Below are 24,931 nucleotides of genomic sequence, written 5' to 3'. Positions count from 1 at the left end.
TTTAAATGAGGGGGGCCCTGCCACAGACTCTCTCTCTCTCTCTCTCTCTCTATATATATATATATACATATTAAAACTATGAGAAAATGCAATGTAAAAAATTATGAATTGAATCCCATTATTGTATAATAACAAAAAAATAGGATATTACAGTATAAAGGATAAACAATATGGCTGGGTTTTTTATTAATATAAATGATCATCGGATAAGAACTTATGGAATATCTAAGAAAAAAAAAGATGAAAATCAGTGGTGAAAAGGAAACTGAATAATTTGAATGGTCAATGTCATAATGGCACAAAATTGTAATGCAACGATACCGACTCCCCATTTCCTAATGCCAGTGTCTAAATGTATTTTGATTTTGTTATTGGAAATTACGACACATAAGTATTTATCAGTGGACACAAATACAATACTAGGTTCTGAATAATGTCCTTTGGTATCTTGGCATCACATGTTTATTAAGAATTTATCCACAAACATATTCCTGCCTCATTTCCAAGATAAAATGTTTAACACAATCAATAAAAAATAGTGTAGATATTTATCCCCCAATATATACTTATACTGCATTATACATATTTGTAAATCTTGAATCCCCAAATATATATATAAAAAAATGTGTCTGGATAAAAAACAGCAGAAGATTCAATAGTCCATGCACTTTAACCTCCACATTAAAAAAGGGAATACAGTAAATAATTACACACAGTAATGGGGGGTGCTCAGACACGTTATGAATGATTAGAAGCAGAAATAGACACTGAAACATGCATAACAGTCTTTACGGTAACATAGACAAACACTATTAGACAGTCACGCTGTGCTTAGCCAAACAGGTAACATTAACTTAGCTAGACATATAAACTACTGCATAGATATATTCAGCATAAGCTGCATCGCTCTCTGAGCTAGTCATAGAATTTGCATTGTATTTCCCAAACCTTTTGCAGGGAAGATACAGTGGAATGCAGAAGGATGGTTATTTCTTTAAGAACAGTGCTTTGGTCTGGAATGTTTTTTAACATAAAAGTGAATTAAGGACCCTCATGGGCGTATCATTTTTATATTTCAACATGCATTGCATTCATGCATTTTTAATTATTTTTTTCATTTTCAGGTTAGTATGGGAAGGAATTTTTAAGCATTGTAGAAATACAAAAACCTTAAATGCCCCGCAAAACAAAACATTTCAGGTTTATTATTCACCAAAAATTATTGTCTCCCTTTAATTTCTGTCCACATTATGACGTATTTAAGGGTAATCAGTCATAGATTAGCTTGCTGATTAGACAATCAGCAAGCTAATTAACAATTACAGCACTCTGCAAAAGACTAGAATTCACTATCACATCAAGTAATATTTTTATTTTCCTATCAGCAATGCCCTTTATTTAATATACTATATTTATTATAATATCATACAACACAATCTTTAAATTGTAGAAGTATAAATGTACAGAAATTACAGTAAATAATTGGAATAACCTTCCAGTTTAATATTTTTGTCTTCAACGTTTATCAACAGTGATACATACTTTTCACTAAATTATGTGAGAAAATGAGTAAAAAATTTTGTATAAAGAAAAAACCCCCCAGAAGATAAATGTTTAATTTTAGGTGAGTACAATTTAACTGTTATAAATGAATCAGATATACCGTCCATCAATTAAATAATACAAGCAGGTATTTTAGTTAAACAATACATTTGCATTATTACCTTTTCAAATGAAGCATTTGATAAGCAATCAATTGCGCTATTATGTTCTGAGGACCAATTCTCTTGTAAAATAAAATCTTACAATAGAACTTATAGTTTTCAAGAAGTTATATGTTTTCTACAAAACAGGCATTACATAAGCATAAGCACTTTATAGCCATGATGGCTACCAGTTTATGGAACAAACTATACATTTTAAATTCTTTTAAGAAAATACTTGAGTTAGCTGATGTTTTAAGTGGCAATTACAAAGATAACAGCAAAATCTTACAAGGACAATTGTCATAAAAACTGTTATCTTAAGTGCTGGCCGTTTATTTGCTCAAATATTCTTTGTTGGTATTTTCTTGTAACTTTTGAATGGTTGTACACACAGCAGTTTGTTAAAAGGACATAAAACAAGTTGTGATAGAGTCAGAGACAAAATATAATAATATGTACTTTAATTACTTTACCTGCAAATTTATACTGCAGTGCCTCGCCATTAACCCTTTCTTTTTAGTTTCTGAATTGTAAAGCTCTAACTCCCCCCACACAATTCCTTTTATGGCTGTATATATGTTTATTGTTCTTTTGGTAAAATGCAGAAGTGAATAGGGATTATCTGCTGGAGCAGGCCTAGAAGCTGTGAACTCAGTTGAAATACAATGCCTGTGTCTAAACACTGATAAGAGGGGTGGAGTTGGCTGCTACAGGCAGTTTAGCTACGTAATTAATTTTGCTTATATTTGAAAATGATTTTAAAATACTTGCCAGCAATTTTTAAACATTTTTTTAATGCAAACTATTTTAAATTAATTAGCCCTTTTAGGATATGCACAGATCTCAACCTGTTTTATGGCACTTTTTTGTTTTTCGTTATAGAGAGGGGTTTTTAGACAAGACATTAGACAACATTACTGAACCAATCTTCAAGGAGTTCTTATAGGGTTATAGCGACATAAAACCCAACATTTTTCTTTCATGATTCAGATAGAGAACACAATTTTAAACAACATTCCAATTTACTGCTATTATATAGTTTGCATAGTTCTCATGTTATTCTTTGTTGAAGAGATATCTAGATAGGTAGCATGCACATGCACTACATGACAGGAAATAGTGCTGCTATCTAGTGCTCCTGCTAATGTATAACATTGTTGCACAACTGTTGCCATATAGTTCTGAAGAGACGTGCTCGCTCCTGAGCATACATTAAGAAAATTTGATCATAGAAGTATATTGGAAAGTTGTTTAAAATTGTATGTGGATCTGGATTACGCAGAGTCAGTAAACTCTCCCAAGCTGAACTGAGAGACTGAGGGGCAGATTTACTAAAGTGCGGATGGACATGAGACGATGTAGCATACGCTGTCGGCATTAATCATTGCACAAGCAGTTCTGGTGAACTTCTTGTGCAATGCCGCCCCCTGCAGATTCGCTAGCAGGGGGTGTCAATCAGCCTGATCGTTTAGGATCGGGCGGATTGAAGACCTCAGCCTCAGAATCAGCGGACAAGTTATGGAGCAGCGGTCTTTAGACAGCTGCTTCATAACTACTGTTTCCAGGGAGCCTGAAGGCTCCTGAGAGTGTAAGGTTAGAAGTCTGCCTTATAGGCTTATATGGCTGCTAAGGGTACAGTTTCTTTATTTTATTTTAGGGATTTAAACATTTTTAAAATTAGAAAATCAAATGGTGAATTTTCTGCAAATTGTAAACATAAGAAATTCCTAGGGAAAATCATTTGCATAGTGAGCTCACTGTTCTACACAATTCTCCTGTATAATAGATAGACCAAGTGTTTAATTCTCTATGTGATGTCCTTATGGGAAATTGATATTTGAATTAACAAGATTTAGGGTAACAGTATATATTTATTTATATTTGTGTATCAGAGCTTATACTGAAATATCCTAAACGGCTCTGGGTTTGTTGCTGCTAAATGGTTATTTTTTAATAGAAATATTAACACGCTCAGCGTATTCTTATCACAGTTTTGTTGTTACCAGGTCTCAGGGGTTGGGGACTAATTTATAGCAATTCTATTGAGCGAGTGTTAAAATCTCAAATTTTCCAGCATGGTATTTTATTTCAGTGAGAATTTTTAAACTATGACATTAATATTCTTTTGCTATTTAATTAGAATGTAACTTTTTTTAATTGTCAAATAATAATAAAAAAAAAACTTAAAGGGACATAATACTCATATGCTAAATCACTTGAAACTGATGCAGTATAACTGTAAAAAGCTGACAGGAAAATATCACCTGAGCATCTCTATGTAAAAAAGGAAGATATTTTACCTCACAATTTCCTCAGCTCAGTAGAGCTAGTTCTGTGTAAAAAGTTATACTCAGCTGCTCCCAGCTGCAGGTAAAAAAATTAAAAAAATGAAGAAATGAACAGCAGCCAATCAGCATCAGCAGTGCTGAGGTCATGAACTCTTACTGTGATCTCATGAGATTTGACTTAACTCTCATGAGATTTCATAGTAAGCTTCCTTTACCTGATTGGTGAAATAATATGAGAGTGCACGATGCTAGTCCCTTCAGATGTCCCAGGACAAACACACTAAAATGCTGCTTACAAATCCTTTACAATGGGAGGTGGCTACTGAGGAACTTTTGAGGTAAGATATCTTTCTTTTTTACATAGAGATGTTCAAGTGATCTTTTCTAATCAGCTTTTTACTGCTATGCTGCATCACTTTCAAGTGTTTAAACATTTGGGTATTATGGCCCTTTAAGAAACAAGCATTTTAGCAGAGAATATTGTGTCTTTAAGAATAGCATCTGCTTTTCTGTTACCTCTTATGTTTTTAAGACAAAATCAGCCATTTTTGTAAAATAGGTCCAGTTTACAAGTGGAGCGTTAATTAATGCTCCCACATTATCTACCCTAGAAGTAAGCTTTTTGTTCATGTCGGGTTGCGCTCGATTTACAAGTTAAAAGTAAAGTGTTTTCGTTTGCGTGCTAACCCGACAAGCATAAAAAGGCAAACTTAAAATATTGTGCTCACGCACATCAAAACCTATTCCCCCATAGAAGTCAATAGAGCACAAAAACCTGGAAAAAAACATTACACCCTAATCGCGCACAAACCCCATCTTATATTCTCAAGTGCGATAACCCGACATATAAATATGAATATTTCACATTCCAATGTTCTTCACATAGAAGAATATGTTCTAGGTATTCATAAATACATATTTCTACATATATCTGATTGTACAATATATTTATATATATATATGATTATATACAAGTATAGATATATACATATGCTGTGTATATATATATATATATATATATATATATATATATATATATATATATATAGGAATATCTATTTAAAAATACATATTCTCCTGTTAGAAAAGCATGGGAAAGTGAAATATTTACAGTACATACACAGTATTACGCTTTATTAAATATGAATATTGCATAAATCTTTTTTTTGTTATATTTTCATCTACTTCATAGGGCTCCAATGCACTTATATGTATGACTATAAATGTATATATATATTTATGTGTTTTTAAGTGTATATATATCTTTAAATACATAAATACACATGTACACACCTATAAACATATTTATATATATATACACACACATCCATATATGTATGTATCTCTATGTTAAAGTCCTTTGCCTACGTTTTTTTCTAACACCTGAGACCTCATATATTTGAGCCCTTATAACTTTTTTATTCAAATTTATTTTAATCATTTTTATTAGATGGTGCTATTATTACTGTAACTGTACTTTGTAATGTATTTTTGATGCGTTTTGTGACAGTTTTTTGTGTCACAAAACAGTTCACCAGAGCTCTGAGGTCGCGCTAACCTGATGCCGTTAGCTTTAAGCGCGCTCAAGGGATTGCATTTACTTTAAACTTGTAACACGAGCAAAAAACCTGACATATGCAAACAGCCATGATAAACCCCTTTATACTGGCGTGTAACTATTAGCGCTCCACTAGTAATCTAGCACATAATTGTTAAGCTTCAAGCATTAACAAGCAAGGACACTTTTTTTAAAAGAAATATTGTGCATGCTTTTTTCTTATTTTAAGCAATTTCTGGTTTACCATCTTTAATACATTTTTAAAAATCACGCACATGAACTTCACTGCAAAGGTTATTCTCTAGAAAATCTCCTTTTTTTAGACAAAGCTAAATGAAATTAGCTATATAATTGCATATTTTATTGCATGTGATGCATTTTATGGAATTCTCACCTCAGGATAACTGTAGATTGATGATCTGACTAAATATAGTAAATATTTTTTTATTTTAAAAGTTTAATTTAATTAATCAATTATCAGCATTCAAATTATTACATTTGAATTGTAATACATAAATAATTGACATTCTTCTTGTCTAACAATATTACTACTGCTGTTCTCAAATGTTTGTATTCTTAGTTCTTTGTAAAATACAAAAAGTTATTTTACCAACTAATTATTTCATTTTACTTATTTTTAAAACATGTAACACCGAAATTATGATATAAACGGATGCATTTTTTTTTAAAATTAATAAATCATTAATTAATTCTTCTAAAACTATTTTCCATATTTTACAGTCTTAATACAGGGTAACATCTGATAGTAATAACTTTACACTAGGGATGGGCGAATGTTTCTAAAAATTCAAAATTTAAAACAAATTTTGATACATTCGTTTGTTCGAATCAAATCTCGAATGTTTATATAACATTCTAACATTCTATTTTCGAATTTTCGTTTTTCAAATTTTTCAATAAAATTTAAAAATATTTGTTCGAATAATAGAATGTTTAGCTATGTATTCATTCAATTTCTAAATGTAATATTCGAATTTGAATGTGACATTCGAATTTGAAATAGTATTTCTAGTCTACAACTGTGTTTAATAAATGTAATATTCGAATTTGAAATAGTATTTCTAGTATAATACTGTTTTAAATGTGATATTCGATTCGAATGTGATATTCGATTTGAATGTGACATTCGATTCGAATGTGACATTCGATTCAAATGTGGTTTTCAAAATAGTGTTTCTAATCTACAATTGTGTTTTATAAATGTAATATTCGAATTCGAATGTGATATTCGAATGTAACATTCAAATTCGAATGTGATATTCAAATTCAAATGTGACATTCGAATTCGAATGTGACATTCAAATTCAAATGTGACATTCGAATTCAAATGTGACATTCGAAAACTGTAAATAACATTTGAAAATCGAATTTTTAAGACTATTCGTTCTTATCAACATTCTATTATGTAAATCGAATTTCTACAATAACATTCGTTCTAACATTCGAATTCGGATATAAACACATTCGCCCATCCCTACTTTACACCTAGGGGCATATTTATCAACGTGCGAGCGGACATGATATGGTGTAGCGTATCATGTCCGCTGCACATCGATAAATGCTGACAGCATACGCTTGACAATTCGGCCCCCTAGATAAAGGATCTGATATTAATAAATCAGACAGTGATATTGTAGCCACAGGGTTGATAGTGATTAGATTGAGATGCACAGTTTATTTTTAAAGTCTTCTGATACTTTCCAATACCCTTAAAGGGCACTTTTCTGTTAATTGTGTGCCGGTAGCCAATCTATAGCTGACAGAGTAATTTATAGGGTTGCACACTTCCAAGGATTCTCTGCTTCCAGAGGAATATTATTTATTTTTTTTAAATAAAGACATTTTAAGAGAGGTATTTTATTTTTATGCTGAAACATTTATGTTCCTTTTTAAGTTAAATAGAGACGTGTGTCTCCTTAAAGGGACAGTATACTGTAAAAATGTTTTCCATTAATGTATTTTCAATGACTTGTTATACCAGCTGCAGAGTATAAAATGTATGAGAAATTGCATTTTCAGGTTTATTTGTGTATATGAATTAGCTAATTTTGTGATTTTAAACCACAGCCTATTACAATGGGTTGAGCTTGTAGCCAATATCAGATCTCAATATGTTATCACTTTGTGTAGACAAACTTGCTTCATTATCTGATATTTGCCTGTAAACCAAAGCTCAATACTTAGTGAGAACAATGAAAAATAAACATTTTATTACTTAACTATCCTGTACCCCACTGGGAGTGTAATTTCTTCTGCTGGCTGTGTTTACTTAGGCTTTTCAAGAGCCTAGACTCCAGTATAGAAACTTTCAGTATAGTTTGGGATACCACAGGCTAAATCAGCTATTTCAAAATAGGGTAAAGGAGCTATTTCTAAACAATTTAATATACTCCAGCAGGTAAAACGGATCATTGGGAACAATTTAAAGGGGATAACATTTTTATGTAAACTGTCAGTTTAAACTTGAACGCATGAAATTGTTCATATTATATAAATATGATAGGAACTAGCCTTATTTTGATTATTTAAAATATGTGTAGGCTTGGATTTCAAGTTTATTTATTATTATCATAATTTATTTGTATAGTGCTGCAAAACTCTGAAACGCTGGTTAAATGGCTATGTTATGTGCATGCTTTATAACAGACTCAGATAAAATCAGATATGTAATCCAATTTCAAATAACTAAACTGTTTCCTAATATTAAATATCAAAATGTTACCCTGTATGTATGCAGGTGTTGGGTTTGTAGATAATCTATTTTACACTGTAAAATATTCTGAAACATCTTTGGTTTTAAAAACTTAAGTTGTCAAACTAAATACATTAACTATAGCAACTATGCTATATCTAAATGTAACTGAAGAAGACAATGATAGAATTATTAATCTGCATATTGGACAAAATATTAATCCCCTAAATGAAGTCCTATGTGACATATTGTTTCCTGATTATTTGTATGCGCGGTTTGTTAATAGCCTTTCATATATAACATACTCCTTTTTTGCCTATTAAAATATTGTATTCAATGTGGTTATGAGGCATGGTTACTAAGTTCAGTTGTGCAATCCAGACTTCTATGATATTGAAATATATCAATGCATTGTGTTTCCTATTTATTTCTCTGTATCATAATTATATATGAATCATCACTAAATCCACAAATCTATAAAGTAAAAATATAGTAACCTTTTCTATGTTTAGGTTCAAGTATTTAAATTTTTCATCAATAAATAAATAGCAGAGCCACAGGCTAAATGTTCCTTTTCTGTATATAGGGAAATACGGAGCTTAAACAGGGTATATTACAGCCTTACACGGACAATCATAGATTCACCGTATGTTAACCAAGGATTGTAGATCTATTTCTTGTAAGGTACAATAAAATGTTGCTACATTAACCTGCTACTATTCATAATTTTTTTTCTCTGGGCGCTAATTAGTAGGAAACAGCTTCTTTTAAGGTTTGTCAAACTTGTAAATTAAAAATCGTACAATAAGAGACAATTCTACAAATGAAAACAAGATAAAAAATTATTTTAAAAAATTGCTACAATTTGCCATTTACATAATAAACTTGATTAACATACAGTGGTCATTAATGAACTAAGCAGGTGAGTCAAAGATACAGAAAGCTTTAGAAATGATAAAACGACTTCTTTATTGATCTGACCAGCCATGATTTTACTAACAAGAAGTGTGGCATAATATGCCAGAATGTCAAACACGGGATGTACCCTGCTTATTGTACACCAGCCTTGGTCATCAGTAAGTACGAAAATGCAATTACGTGAATCTTGAAAACCAAGAAATAATACAATAAGATCTATGGAAGACTCATACTGTACGGTAAATTACTGAGCTCTAGTTAAAAATGTCAAAAAGGACTTAAATTCTAACAAAAAATATCAACACATGGACATTTCTAAATTTGCCAGTTGTTAATTTCAAAAGCCTTTCAAATTTCATTGCACATATGCATCAGCAATAAATCCCCTGAGAAAACATTTATGTATAATATAATCAGTAGTAAATGAGTGTTGTGGTATTTATGTTTTGCTACATAAGGATTTCTGTGCATTTTTGTGTAAAAAGATTTTTTTTTACTATGACACATTCTGCACAGGATACGATATATTGATGACATTTTCCAGTACCAAGTTGTCAAAACGTATTAAAAGTATGCAAATGACACTTGCAAATGAGATATAAAACCCACAATCTAACATAGGCTATACATATTCTATAATCATATATCAAGCAGCAGGATATTATTATGAACAATAATCTTTCAATTTATTCAACTCTGAGAGAAGCTAATTTAGCATAAAGCTGGTTCCATTTAAGGAGCATATAGTATATAAAATATTTTTGGTGTAGATGAACCATGCACAGCACATGTGCATAAATCACATTCTAGATATGCTCTGATATACAGATTTCAAAATAAAGCCTTTTTAAATAATATCATTATTATATTTATAATATATGCATAAAAATGCAAATGTACCCCACGTGGATTATGGGTTTTAATTCAATTTAACAATATCATGTTCTTCTTTCATTAATAGGCACTAAAATAAACCTACAAGTTAATTAGAGTAACAAAACGACAATCATTTTTACTCAAAAAGGAAGCAACATGAGAGATTTGTTGATATATTAAAAGAACTGTCAGTTGGAAGCACTAGTTTTCTCAGATAACATTTTTTTTTTGCCATATAAGTGATATTAGGTGAAGTAGGCGGAAAATAAACTTGCTCTAATGGGAGATCCACAGACTGAAAAAGGTTGCTCAGTGCTTACTACAGCTGTTTTTCTAAGCTACAAAAAGAGCCCTGTGTTTATAACACATCTTACATATTTTCTTTATAGAAAACTATTTCAGTATAAGTTTAAGTGATATTAAATGAATACATAAACTAGTCTATACTTATAAAGCAGTTTTTGTTTTATTTAACTTTCAATTAGATTATCATCAGTGTTGCAAACTCATAGACTGCATGAGAAAGATAATATGATACATATGTATCAGTAAGGGGAAAAACATATCTTAGATTTTAAGACACTTATAGGAGCAAAACTAAAATAAACTACACAATATTTATATGTTTGTATTTAAAATCTATTTTAAGACACTTATGGGCCAAAACTAAAATAAGCTACACACTATTTATATTTTTAATTTAAAATTTAGTTAAATGTTAGGTTAAAGGTCATAGTAAATTTAGAATTATTTCTCTTCAAAAATATGACTTTGTTTTACCAAAAAATCTTTCATATCTTCAGACTTTAATCTGAACCCATAGTTAAAGGGACAGTATACACCAATTTTCATATAACTGCATGTAATAGACACTACTATAAAGAATAATATGCACAGATACTGATCTAAAAATCCAGTCTAAAAGTGTTTAAAAACTTACTTAGAAGCTTCCAGTTAAGCTCTGTTAAAAAGGTAGCTGTAACACCCACTGCAAGTGGGAAATAGCAGACACTCCCCCCCCCTTCCTTTGCATATGAAAAGACCCTTTACACAAACAGAAGCAATTTGGAGTAGGTATTCATCAGTATTTTCCTAAAACTTTGGGGCTTGGTTAGGAGTCTGAAAATCAGAGCAATGTTATTTAAAAATAAGCAAAACTATACAATTTAAAAAAAACAAACCAAACCTGTATGGGCTATATAAATGGATCGTCTACAATATATTTATTCAAAGAAAATCTAGTGTATAATGTCCCTTCTGTCTATGTCCAGTCCATTGACTAGGTGTTCCTAATATTAGGAACAAAATGGGCTCTTGAGAAATGAACCAAAATAAACTGCATCCTTACGGTAACTTCTGTTTACAAGAAAAGACAGAAGAAAGAGCCAGTAGGATGATGTAATCAGGGTAAAGACGGAAGATGTGAGCATATATAACATTTAAAAACTTGTGATAAACAATGGTGACATTTTAAACATCTGTGTCTAGTAACACTTTTAGATATTTTATTTGGAACAAAAATGAACTTTAAAAAACTTTATTACTTGTTATTAATAACATTTTTAAATTGTCAGTGGCACAAAATTTTCATCAACATAGTTTTAAAATAATTAGAAAGAAAAGAAATAAGATGTGTTAAAAATTGCATTTTTTAACTTACTAAGATAAAAACACATTATGAAAGAGCCTTTTTTATTCCTTTAATATTGTTAAAAATGATGTAGCTTTTGAACTATAGTTATGAAATGCAAACCATTATGATCTACCGTTACAGTTTGTGTAAAATCACTAAACAAGGTATGACTATAAGATGAACAAATTAAAACTATAATAACATAATAATAAACTAACCAATATTATGAAAATATTATTAGCATTTTTTTTAATAATAGCCACTACCATTTAACAGATAGAATTTCTTAAGCCTTTAAGTTTACTAAGGTTTGCTGGTCACTATGATGTCTTGCTTGATCAAAACATTTTCAGTAAATAAATATTGTCCTACATATTTACTCTCATCTTTTTGAAATTAGAAAAACAAATTCTGTTTACACTCCTCTTTATTCAGCTCTCAAGGAAATATACACCATGGTTTTTATCTAATTTTACTAGTGGATGGCTATTTGGGACAAAATCTTTGGCACCCTTAGTACCCTCTGAAAGAGAAACTATAAAATACTCTTCACAAATTACCCTCCTTCCCACACACTGAACAACTGTTCATCAATTCCAACTATCCTCTCTCAAGGAATTTATCAATTTGATATTAATTCACTATAATTCTCAAAACAAAGCTTCCTTTGGAGGAGGAAGTAAAGTAGAAAATAATTGTTTTTATACCAGGACCTACCAGAATCACTAATAAAATTATTAAATTGTAATTATTTATTTTTTTAATTTGAGGGAAGTTATATATGTTTACCGAATATTAATATAATTATTATTTAATCATTTGTATGTTAGATATATTTTATTTAATAAATAATAGTAAAACCAGTTAACCTATTTTAGCAGAGGGCGTACAAAAGTATATTAGTCTCTGTGCTCCATAGTAGAAATGCTAAAATTGAATCACTTTTTTTGCATGCGCTAAAAGGAATTTGTCAGCTAAAAGATTAAAATGTTCACATTTTAATTACCACCTTTTCAGAATGATATTACCACATTGAGAAAGAAACGCAATAATGACAATTTGATTAATTACCTTATACCCCATCATATAATAAACGATCACTTTAACCAAGGATTCCTCCAATTATTAGTATATTTAACCAACAAAAATATGAATTAACAACAAATGATTAATTAGTTTCCACTGCTTTTGATCTGCTGCCTTTAAAAGGTACTTGTATAAATGAATATTTGTGACATATGAAATATTTGTGAGCATCTTCTTTAAAGGTAACTCATCAAAGCCCTTATAAACATTCTTTAACCAGTCTCTGTTTACATTTTCAGCAAAACAAAACAACGTTTTGGAAGTTAGAAATAAAGAAGTTTCTTTAACCAATCATAGCTAAGAAAAAAGTATGCAGCGCAAAACCAGTTTTTCAAAATTCGTAAAAACTAAATTAGATTTTGTTTTTATACCTCAGTACGTACTGAAATTAATTGGAGCCTGTTTCTATTCTTACTAAAAATAACCTCTCAGGATACTTCCAAAATGGTTTTCACTCACCAAAATCTCCCATCGAATAAGAGATTTCAGAAGAACATAATTTCAAGTGTAAAAGCTATTAGAGTAAAATTATAAAGAAATTCACCAAAAATTATTTAAATAATCCAGTTGAGACCTCAATTAATGAAAAAAATACAACATATACAGTACCAATACCCACACTGAATAAAGTAAATTATTAAAAAAAAATAACATGTCCTGTAGTAAGAACACTGCAAGACTCATCACATGGTCAACTCCTATTACCTAAGTGATACTGGAGTCATTGCAGATTATAAGATGAGGAAACATTTTTTTTTAGTTGCGGTATAAAATATGGCCATAAAAAATTTCTGAGTCCAGCAGGAGTGCACAATTCAATATGAAATCACACGTGGCGTGTTTGCTTTTATCCTTCTCGTTCCAGCTTCACTGTGATTTTTCACTTGCTCCCACTAAGTACTGTAGTGACAGAGGCTGGTCTCGGTCTCCGATCTCCACCAACGGCGGAAATGGCTGAAGCAGAAGAGGTAATACTGGACAGGAAACTATAGGGGCTAGCCGGTGGCTTACCTAAAAAAGAAGGGGGAAAATAGTTATCATCTTTGACAAGTATCAGACAAATAATGAATCTCTAGCCAGTAAATTTAAAGGTATATTATTATTATTATCAGGTATTTGTAGGGCGCCAACAGGGATCAAATGGGGAGAGGGTCCTTCCGAGAGTTGCACTGTTGTAGTTGGTTCTTATGAAGATGAACTACAAACAGCTGGGCTCATAGGCTTACATGCTATGGGGTTTTAGGGGCTAGCAGTGGAGATAGAAAGGTTAGTGTAGGTTGTAAGCGTCCCTGAATAGTAGAGTCTTCAGGGAGCACATGAAGCTTTTAAAACTAGGGGAGATTCTTGTGGAACGAGGAAGAGAGTTCCATATGATGGGAGACAATCTGGAGAAAACTTGAAGATGGGAATGTGAGGAGGTAACAAGAGAGGAGGAGAGTAGGAGATCATGAGCGGAGCGAAGGCGACGGGAGGGAGAGTATCTGGAGACAAGGTTTGAGATGTAGGGGGGAGCAGTGCAATTGAGGGTTTTGTGTGTCAGAGTGAGAATTTTGTGTTTAATCCTGGAGGCAAGAGGAAGCCAGTGAAGGGATTGGTAGAGAGGTGCGGCAGATGAAGAGCGACGTGCAAGGAAGATGAGCCTGGCAGAGGCATTCATTATGGATTGAAAATGAGCTAGGCGGTAGCTAGGGAGACCAGAGAGGATAGAGTTGCAGTAGTCGAGGCGGGAAAGGATGAGACAGTGGATTAAAATCTTTGTTGTGTCTTGTGTAAGGAAATGTCTAATTTTAGCGATGTTTTTAAGGTGGAAGCGGCAGGCTTTAGCCAAAGACTGAATGTGAGGAGTGAAAGAAAGATCTGAGTCCAGTGTGACTCCAAGACATCGGGCATGTGAGGTTGGGGTAATGATGGAGTTATCAACAGTTATAGAGACATGGGGGGTGGAGATTTTGGAAGAAGGGGGGAAAATAAGGAGCTCAGTATTGGAGAGATTTAGCTTGAGGTAGTGAGAGGACATCCAAGATGAGATATGAGAGAGACAGTTAGTGACACGGGTTAGCAACGAAGGAGGTAGTTCTGGTGCAGAGAGGTAGATTTGGGTATCGTCTGCATACAAATGATAATGAAACCCATGGGACTTTATTAAGGAACCTAGTGAGGACGTGTAGATTGAAAAGTGAAGGGGACCGAGGACAGAGCCTTGCGGTACCCCAACAGAAAGAGGTAACGGGGCAGAGGATGCCCCAGAGAAGCCTACACTAAAGGTACGGTTAGACAGATAGGAACAGAACCAAGAGAGAGCTGTGTCACAGATGCCGAAGGATTGGAGGGTATGGAGCAAAAGAGGGTGGTCGACAGTATCAAAGGCTGCAGACAGATCAAGGAGGATAAGTAGAGAGAAGTGGCCTTCTTGCTGTAAGTAGGTCATTGGTAACCTTAACAATTGCTGTCTCTGTTGAGTGAAGGGGGCGAAATCCAGATTGCAGTGGGTCAAGGGGGGAGATTAATGTAAGGAAATGGGATAGACGTGCATATACTAGCTTTTCAAGAAGCTTTTGAGGCAAGAGGTAGTAGGGAAATAGTGCTGTAGTTGGAGTGTCAAATTCAAAATGCACTGCAGTGAATTTCAAGTGTGATAAAAAAATATTTTGTAATGATCTACCCTTTAAGTTTGTTACTTGTTTGTAACCTTAAAAACATAATAAAAATAATACAACATAAAACAATACTTTGCAATATACTTTCACTTTTAAAAAAATGCTTTCTTTAAAAGTTTTAATTGTTCATGGTGAGTGCTAGCGGTGAAGTGTTTGATGATGTCAGGCGGTCTGGGTGAAATTGAAAAGTTATTACTGTAGTGGGAAGGGATTTTGCAAGTCAGTGTATACTGCAAAAATGCTTTTCATCAAATCTGAAACACACACATGCAAAAGAGAAAATTATGTAAAACATGCTTATATAAACACATTAAACCATATTAATGTTTTTTTCATTGCCTACAGTGCCTCACATACTACTGGCAACAAAACTTTGTTTCCTTAAGTAAATTCTACAGAAGCAACGATAGGTCACTTTAAAGGGACACTGAACCCAATTTTTTTCTTTCGTGATTCAGATAGAGCATGACATTTTAAGCAACTTTCTAATTTCCTCCTATTATCAAATTTTCTTTATTCTCTTGGTATCTTTATTTGAAATGCAAGAATGTTAGTTTAGATGCCGGCCCACTTTTGCTGAACAACTTGGGTTGTCCTTGCTGATTGGTGGTCAAATTCATTCACCAATAAAAAAGTGCTATCCAGAGTCTGAACCAAGAAAAAAAGCTTAGATGCCTTCTTTTTCAAATAAAGATAGCAAGAGAACGAAGAAAAATTGATCATAGGAGTAAATTAGAAAGTTGCTTAAAATTGCAAGCTCTATCTGAATTACGAAAGAAAAAAAATTTGGGTTCAGTGTCCCTTTAAGATTACATTAAAGAGATACTAAAATTTTCTTACACTTATAAAAAGAAATAGAAGCTGTAATTCATCTGCAGTTGACAATATTTTAATTTTTGTCAGGATTTTGAGCTTGGATTATGGTGACAAAGGTGCTGGTATGTACCAGACCTGTCCCTAACAACCGCAACAGCATAATTATATTGACAAGATCATGCTGTCCTCCAACAAGTTCATAGAGTACAAAAAACAAAATTTATGATTACCTGATAAATTTCTTTCCGGATATGCTGAGTCCACGGCATCATCTTCAATTACTGTTGGGAATATCACTCCTGGCCAGCAGGAGGAGGCAAAGAGCACCACAGCAAAGCTGTTAAGTATCACTTCCCTTCCCACAACCCCCAGTCATTTGACCAAAGGTAAATGGAGAAAAAAGGAGTAACACAAGGTGTAAAGGTGCCTGAGGTTTTGGTAAGAAAAACTGTCTAAAAATAAAGTGCCGGGGCCGTGGACTCACCATATCCGGAAAGAAAGAAATTTATCAGGTAAGCATAAATTTTGCTTTCTTTTCTAAGATATGGTGAGTCCACGGCATCATCTTCAATTACTGTTGGGAATCAATACCCAAACTAGAGTACACAGTGTAAAATCTCACCAAACAAGATCAAATGAACCTTCCAATGAGTCGAGTATGAAAGTATAAAACGTAACCTTTATTTGCGGTACATGTAAAAGTTCTCTTGGTTTGATACTTATATCACAGTTAGTGAACCAGCTTATTAGCGTTCACCTACTACTAGTAGGTGAACGCTAGTAAGCTGGTTCACTAGCTCTGATATAAGTATTATACCAAGAGAACTTTTACATGTACCGTAAATAAAGGTTACGTTTTATACTTTCATACTAGTAGTAGGTGAACGCTAGTAAGCTGGTTCACTAGCTGTGATATAAGTATTATACCAAGAGAACTTTTACATGTACCGCAAATAAAGGTTATGCTTTATACTGTCATACTCGGCTCATTGGAAGACTGGTTCATTTCATCTTGTTTGGTGAGATTTTACACTGTGAATTATCATTTTTTAGCGGAGTGGGCTTATCCGCCACAACCAGTCACTTTAACACACTCACCTGGCGAAGTCTGAGATACAAGAAGGGGAGCTTTGTACCCTGATCCTTGTTACCATAGGATTGCTTCCCGAGGCACGCTCTCTTGCAACGCTGAACGCTCAGCCAGGATTAGCTGCAACAAGCTGGAGACTAGCAGCGTATACCGGACCGGGTGAGTGCATGTTATATATATTGTGTATGCTGCATACAATACAGTGGTGACTAACTATCTATGTTATTATAACGAAAATTGGTCTTTACTATACAGGAGATTTATGGTATGAAACCGAGTGCTTAAAGTGATACTCCAACACACATATTATACGTGTATATACCTGTTCAAGCACCATAAAAGTATCTAAAAACTCTGTTTGAATACAAAGCATCATACACTATTGCAGTCCTGAATACTTTATAGATTTCTACTGAAAAAAGTTTCAAAGGACTAAACATCAGACGAACATTGTTTTCAATATCTGCCCAAACTAGAGTACACAGATAATTAGGGAGGGACAAGACAGGGAACCGAAACAGAAGGCACCACTGCGTGAAAAACCATAATCCCAAAGAAGCCTCAGCCGAGGCAAAAGTATTAAACTTATACATTTTTGAAAAAATATGCAGAGAAGACTAAGTTGCAGCCCTGCAAATCTGTTCCACAGAAGCTTCAATTTGAAAGTCAAGGAAAAGGAAACAGCCCTGGTGAAATGAGCTGTAATCCTCTCAGGAAGTTGCTGTCCAGCAGTCTCATAAGTCAAACAAATTATACTTCTCACCCAGAGAAACCACCAAGCAAGTCAGAAGACTGGCGAAAAACCTTAGTCACCTGTAAATAGAATGTGAGCACGCACAACATCCAGGTTGTGTAACAAACAATCCTTAAGAGAAGAAGGAAAGGACATAGAGAAGGAACAAGAAATTCCTGATTAAAAATTCTTGTCAGAAAACATCATAAGGAAGGAAACCTAACTCAAAACCAAACACTACCTTATCATCATGAAAGATAAGAGAAGGGGAATCACACTGCAGAGCTGAGAGCTCCGATACTCTCAGAGCAGAAGAGATTCCAATAACAAATTACTGTTCAGCACTCAGTGAGGTTTTTGGTCCGTGCAAGCTGCCAGGGTCTATACCAGAACCCAGTAACAATTGAAGAAAGTCCAAGCTGCAGCAGCACTGTGTAAAAAGGTTTTTATTCAAGCCAAAAAGTTAATACAACGTTTCGGACCAATGTCCTTAATCATGAATAAAATCACACTGACATAAACAGGCTTAAAATACCCATAACCCATCCCACTTAATTACAGAAAACACCTGTCTTCACCTTTCTACTTCAATTAATTTATCAACTCCCTCTAGTGTGCACAAACCTCTTATTCAATATACTATGCATATAAAGCAGCAATTTTCATGCAATTACTAAGTACACAATTTTCTTTGTCATCATATATACACAGTATAGACACCCTTAAGCAGGGGTGTCTAATGATTCATTATCCCCAAGAACTTTTCTTATTTAAATCTCAATGATATCTTTCTCCCATAAATTAAAGGGATAGTCATTTAGAAAATACGCCAATCCATTTCTCTATTCATGCCTCCTGGCCACATAGTACCTAGTGTATAGATCCAGAACAATTCTCTTTGTTTAAGCTTTTTCTCCCTATTGCCCCCCCCTCCTAGGTTTCTCAACATGATCTATAATTTAAAATGATGAGCCACAGGTGCATCTAAGACACCTGTTCTTATACTGCTTTTATGTTGATTCAACCTTTCTCGCACCTTACGGGTGGTCTCTCCTACATAGCCCCACCCACATGGGCATTTGATTAGATACACAGCAAATTCTGTATTGCAGGTAAAATACCCCCTAATCCAAAATTTCTTGCCTGTACGTGGGTAGGAAAATGTAGAACCCCGCACCATATTATTACAGTTAGTACAATTTAGGCAGGTAAAGCAACCATTGTTCTTCTTGTCAATGTATCTCTGCACTTTTATCTTACTTGATCCTATGTCAGCCCTTACAAGGGTATCTTTAAGATTTTTACCTCTCCTGTACGCTGGCATTGGCAATACTTGAAATTCTTTCACATTAGGATTGCAATCACCTAGTACACTCCAATGCTTCCTTATGATCCCTTGTATTCTATTACTGAGAGGAGAGAACTTGCTCACAAACACCATCCTATCTATTTGTTCTTTCACTTTCTCTTTTTGTTCTAACAACTTTTGTCTAGGAGTTCCCAATGCACAATTTATGCCCTCCTGTATTAATTTAGATGGATAACCTCTCTTAGTAAATGCATTCCCAATCTCACTAAGCCTCTCCAATGCCAAACTTTCATCTGATACTATGCGCCTTACACGCAAGAACTGGCTCTTTGGCAGAGATCTAGTGAGAGTGGGAGGATGTGCACTATTATAATGCAATAAGTTGTTGCAAGCTGTTTCCTTTCTGTACAGGTCTACTGACAATAAATTTCCAAACTTATACACTTTGGTATCTAAAAAATTGATCCTCTCTTCACTATGGACGAGTTTAAATTTAATATTCAGGGTGGCATTATTTAACTTTTCCAGGGTTCCAATGTCGCCCAACCACATACCGAACACATCATCTATATAGCGCCACCAAGTGGCGCCATAATGAATAAATAAAGGGTGGCTATAAACCACATGTACTTGAAACACATTCATGAAAATGTTCGCATATGTGGGGGCGACATTGGAACCCATGGCTGTGCCCTGGAGTTGCAGAAAAACAAAATTTATGCTTACCTGATAAATTCCTTTCTCCTGTAGTGTGGTCAGTCCACGGGTCATCATTACTTCTGGGATATTAACTCCTCCCCAACAGGAAGTGCAAGAGGATTCACCCAGCAGAGCTGCTATATAGCTCCTCCCCTCTACGTCACCTCCAGTCATTCGACCAAGGACCAACGAGAAAGGAGAAGCCAAAGGGTGTAGTGCTGACTGGAGTATAATTCAAAATTTTTTTTACCTGCCATAAAAAACAGGGCGGGCCGTGGACTGACCACACTACAGGAGAAAGGAATTTATCAGGTAAGCATAAGTTTTGTTTTCTCCTGTTAAGTGTGGTCAGTCCACGGGTCATCATTACTTCTGGGATACCAATACCAAAGCTAAAGTACACGGATGACGGGAGGGACAGGCAGGCTCTTTATACGGAAGGAACCACTGCCTGAAGAACCTTTCTCCCAAAAACAGCCTCCGAAGAAGCAAAAGTGTCAAATTTGTAAAATTTGTAAAAAGTATGAAGAGAAGACCAAGTTGCAGCCTTGCAAATCTGTTCAACAGAAGCCTCATTCTTAAAGGCCCAAGTGGAAGCCACAGCTCTAGTAGAATGTGCTGTAATTCTTTCAGGAGGCTGCTGTCCAGCAGTCTCATAGGCTAACCGTATTATGCTACGAAGCCAAAAGGAGAGAGAGGTAGCCGAAGCTTTTTGACCTCTCCTCTGACCAGAATAAACGACAAACAGGGAAGACGTTTGTCGAAAATCCTTAGTTGCCTGTAGATAAAATTTCAGGGCACGGACTACATCTAGATTGTGTAGCAGACGTTCCTTCTTCGAAGAAGGATTAGGACACAAAGATGGAACCACAATCTCTTGATTGATATTCCTGTTAGTGACCACCTTAGGTAGGAACCCAGGTTTAGTACGCAGAACTACCTTGTCTGAATGAAAAATCAGATAAGGAGAATCACAATGTAAGGCAGATAACTCAGAGACTCTTCGAGCCGAGGAAATCGCCATTAAAAACAGAACTTTCCAAGATAACAGCTTGATATCAATGGAATGAAGGGGTTCAAACGGAACACCCTGTAAAACATTAAGAACTAAGTTCAAACTCCATGGTGGAGCAACAGTTTTAAACACAGGCTTGATCCTAGCTAAAGCCTGACAAAAAGCTTGAACGTCCGGAACTTCTGACAGACGTTTGTGTAAAAGAATGGACAGAGCTGAAATCTGTCCCTTTAAGGAACTAGCGGATAAACCCTTTTCTAAACCTTCTTGTAGAAAAGACAATATCCTCGGAATCCTAACCTTACTCCATGAGTAACTCTTGGATTCGCACCAATATAAGTATTTGCGCCATATCTTATGGTAAATCTTTCTGGTAACAGGCTTCCTAGCCTGTATTAAGGTATCAATAACTGACTCAGAAAAACCACGTTTTGATAAAATCAAGCGTTCAATTTCCAAGCAGTCAGCTTCAGAGAAATTAGATTTTGATGTTTGAAGGGACCCTGGATCAGAAGGTCCTGTTTCAGAGGTAGAGACCAAGGTGGACAGGATGACATGTCCACTAGATCTGCATACCAAGTCCTGCGTGGCCATGCAGGCGCTATTAGAATCACTGATGCTCTCTCCTGTTTGATTCTGGCAATCAATCGAGGAAGCATTGGAAAGGGTGGAAACACATAAGCCATCCCGAAGGTCCAAGGTGCTGTCAAAGCATCTATCAGAACCGCTCCCGGATCCCTGGATCTGGACCCGTAACGAGGAAGCTTGGCGTTCTGTCGAGACGCCATGAGATCTATCTCTGGTTTGCCCCAACGTCGAAGTATTTGGGCAAAGACCTCCGGATGAAGTTCCCACTCCCCCGGATGAAAAGTCTGACGACTTAGGAAATCCGCCTCCCAGTTCTCCACTCCCGGGATGTGGATTGCTGACAGGTGGCAAGAGTGAAACTCTGCCCAGCGAATTATCTTTGATACTTCCATCATTGCTAGGGAGCTTCTTGTCCCTCCCTGATGGTTGATGTAAGCTACAGTCGTGATGTTGTCCGACTGAAACCTGATGAACCCCCGAGTTGTTAACTGGGGCCAAGCCAGAAGGGCATTGAGAACTGCTCTCAATTCCAGAATGTTTATTGGTAGGAGACTCTCCTCCTGATTCCATTGTCCCTGAGCCTTCAGAGAATTCCAGACAGCGCCCCAACCTAGTAGGCTGGCGTCTGTTTGTTACAATTGTCCAGTCCGGCCTGCTGAATGGCATCCCCCTGGACAGATGTGGCCGAGAAAGCCACCATAGAAGAGAATTTCTGGTCTCTTGATCCAGATTCAGAGTAGGGGACAAGTCTGAGTAATCCCCATTCCACTGACTTAGCATGCACAATTGCAGCGGTCTGAGATGTAGGCGTGCAAAGGGTACTATGTCCATTGCCGCTACCATTAAGCCGATCACCTCCATGCATTGAGCTACTGACGGGTGTTGAATGGAATGAAGGACACGGCATGCATTTTGAAGCTTTGTTAACCTGTCTTCTGTCAGGTAAATCTTCATTTCTACAGAATCTATAAGAGTCCCCAAGAAGGGAACTCTTGTGAGTGGAAAGAGAGAACTCTTCTTTTCGTTCACCTTCCATCCATGCGACCTTAGAAATGCCAGTACTAACTCTGTATGAGACTTGGCAGTTTGAAAGCTTGAAGCTTGTATCAGAATGTCGTCTAGGTACGGAGCTACCGAAATTCCTCGCGGTCTTAGTACCGCCAGAAGAGCACCCAGAACCTTTGTGAAGATTCTTGGAGCCGTAGCCAATCCGAATGGAAGAGCTACAAACTGGTAATGCCTGTCTAGAAAGGCAAACCTTAGATACCGGTAATGATCTTTGTGAATCGGTATGTGAAGGTAAGCATCCTTTAAATCCACTGTGGTCATGTACTGACCCTTTTGGATCATGGGTAAAATTGTCCGAATAGTTTCCATTTTGAACGATGGAACTCTTAGGAATTTGTTTAGGATCTGTAAATCCAAGATTGGCCTGAAAGTTCCCTCTTTTTTGGGAACCACAAACAGATTTGAGTAAAACCCTTGTCCTTGTTCCGACCGCGGAACCGGATGGATCACTCCCATTAATAAAAGATCTTGTACGCAGCGTAGAAACGCCTCTTTCTTTATTTGGTTTGTTGACAACCTTGACAGATGAAATCTCCCTCTTGGGGGAGAGGATTTGAAGTCCAGAAGGTATCCCTGAGATATGATCTCTAACGCCCAGGGATCCTGGACATCTCTTGCCCAAGCCTGGGCGAAGAGAGAAAGTCTGCCCCCCACTAGATCCGTTCCCGGATCGGGGGCCCTCAATCATGCTGTCTTAGGGGCAGCAGCAGGTTTCCTGGCCTGCTTGCCCTTGTTCCAGGACTGGTTAGGTCTCCAGCCTTGTCTGTAGCGAGCAACAGCTCCTTCCTGTTTTGGTGCAGAGGAAGTTGATGGTGCTCCTGCTTTGAAATTACGAAAGGAACGAAAATTAGACTGTCTAGCCTTAGGTTTGGCTCTGTCTTGAGGCAGGGCATGGCCTTTACCTCCTGTAATGTCAGCGATAATTTCTTTCAACCCGGGCCCGAATAAGGTCTGCCCTTTGAAAGGTATATTAAGCAATTTAGATTTAGAAGTAACGTCAGCTGACCAGGATTTTAGCCACAGTGCTCTGCGCGCCTGAATGGCGAATCCGGAATTCTTAGCCGTAAGTTTAGTTAAATGTACTACGGCATCCGAAATAAATGAGTTAGCTAACTTAAGGGCTTTAAGCTTGTGTGTAATCTCATCTAATGGAGCTGATTCAAGTGTCTCTTCCAGAGACTCAAACCAAAATGCTGCTGCAGCCATGACAGGCGCAATGCATGCAAGAGGTTGCAATATAAAACCTTGTTGAACAAACATTTTCTTAAGGTAACCCTCTAACTTTTTATCCATTGGATCTGAAAAGGCACAGCTATCCTCCACTGGGATAGTGGTACGCTTAGCTAAAGTAGAAACTGCTCCCTCCACCTTAGGGACCGTTTGCCATAAGTCCCGTGTGGTGGCGTCTATTGGAAACATCTTTCTAAATATCGGAGGGGGTGAGAACGGCACACCGGGTCTATCCCACTCCTTAGTAACAATTTCAGTAAGTCTCTTAGGTATAGGAAAAACGTCAGTACTCGACGGTACCGCAAAATATTTATCCAACCTACACATTTTCTCTGGTATTGCAACTGTGTTACAATCATTCAGAGCCGCTAACACCTCCCCTAGTAATACACGGAGGTTTTCCAGCTTAAATTTAAAATTTGAAATGTCTGAATCCAGTTTGTTTGGATCAGAACCGTCACCCGCAGAATGAAGCTCTCCGTCCTCATGTTCTGCAAATTGTGACGCAGTGTCTGACATGGCCCTAATATTATCAGCGCACTCTGTTCTCACCCCAGAGTGATCACGCTTACCTCTTAGTTCTGGTAATTTAGCCAAAACTTCAGTCATAACAGTAGCCATATCCTGTAATGTGATTTGTAATGGCCGCCCAGATGTACTCGGCGCTACAATATCACGCACCTCCCGAGCGGGAGATGCAGGTACTGACACGTGAGGCGAGTTAGTCGGCATAACTCTCCCCTCGTTGTTTGGTGAAATATGTTCAATTTGTACAGATTGACTTTTATTTAAAGTAGCATCAATGCAGTTAGTACATAAATTTCTATTGGGCTCCACTTTGGCTTTAGCACATATAGCACAGATATCTTCCTCTGAATCAGACATGTTTAACACACTAGCAAATAAACTAGCAACTTCGAAATACTTTTCAAGTAATTTACTATAATA

At 35.7% G+C, this 24,931-nt stretch overlaps 1 protein-coding gene across 1 annotated transcript in view; it reads right to left on the bottom strand.

Moving 5' to 3' along the window:
* Positions 1-9,209: 9,209 nt before the first annotated feature.
* Positions 9,210-24,931, bottom strand: part of CAMK1D (calcium/calmodulin dependent protein kinase ID) — a 782,349-nt gene continuing 766,627 nt past the window's right edge. The window contains exon 11 of the mRNA XM_053716475.1: positions 9,210-13,789. Within this exon, the coding sequence (XP_053572450.1) occupies positions 13,659-13,789 (131 nt within the window). The 3' untranslated portion in view covers positions 9,210-13,658. The remainder of the gene's footprint in view (positions 13,790-24,931) is intronic.

This window comes from Bombina bombina, chromosome 6 (genome assembly GCF_027579735.1).
Source record: "Bombina bombina isolate aBomBom1 chromosome 6, aBomBom1.pri, whole genome shotgun sequence".
Taxonomy (NCBI): domain Eukaryota; kingdom Metazoa; phylum Chordata; class Amphibia; order Anura; family Bombinatoridae; genus Bombina; species Bombina bombina.
This window is presented reverse-complemented; position numbering and strand designations above follow the sequence as displayed.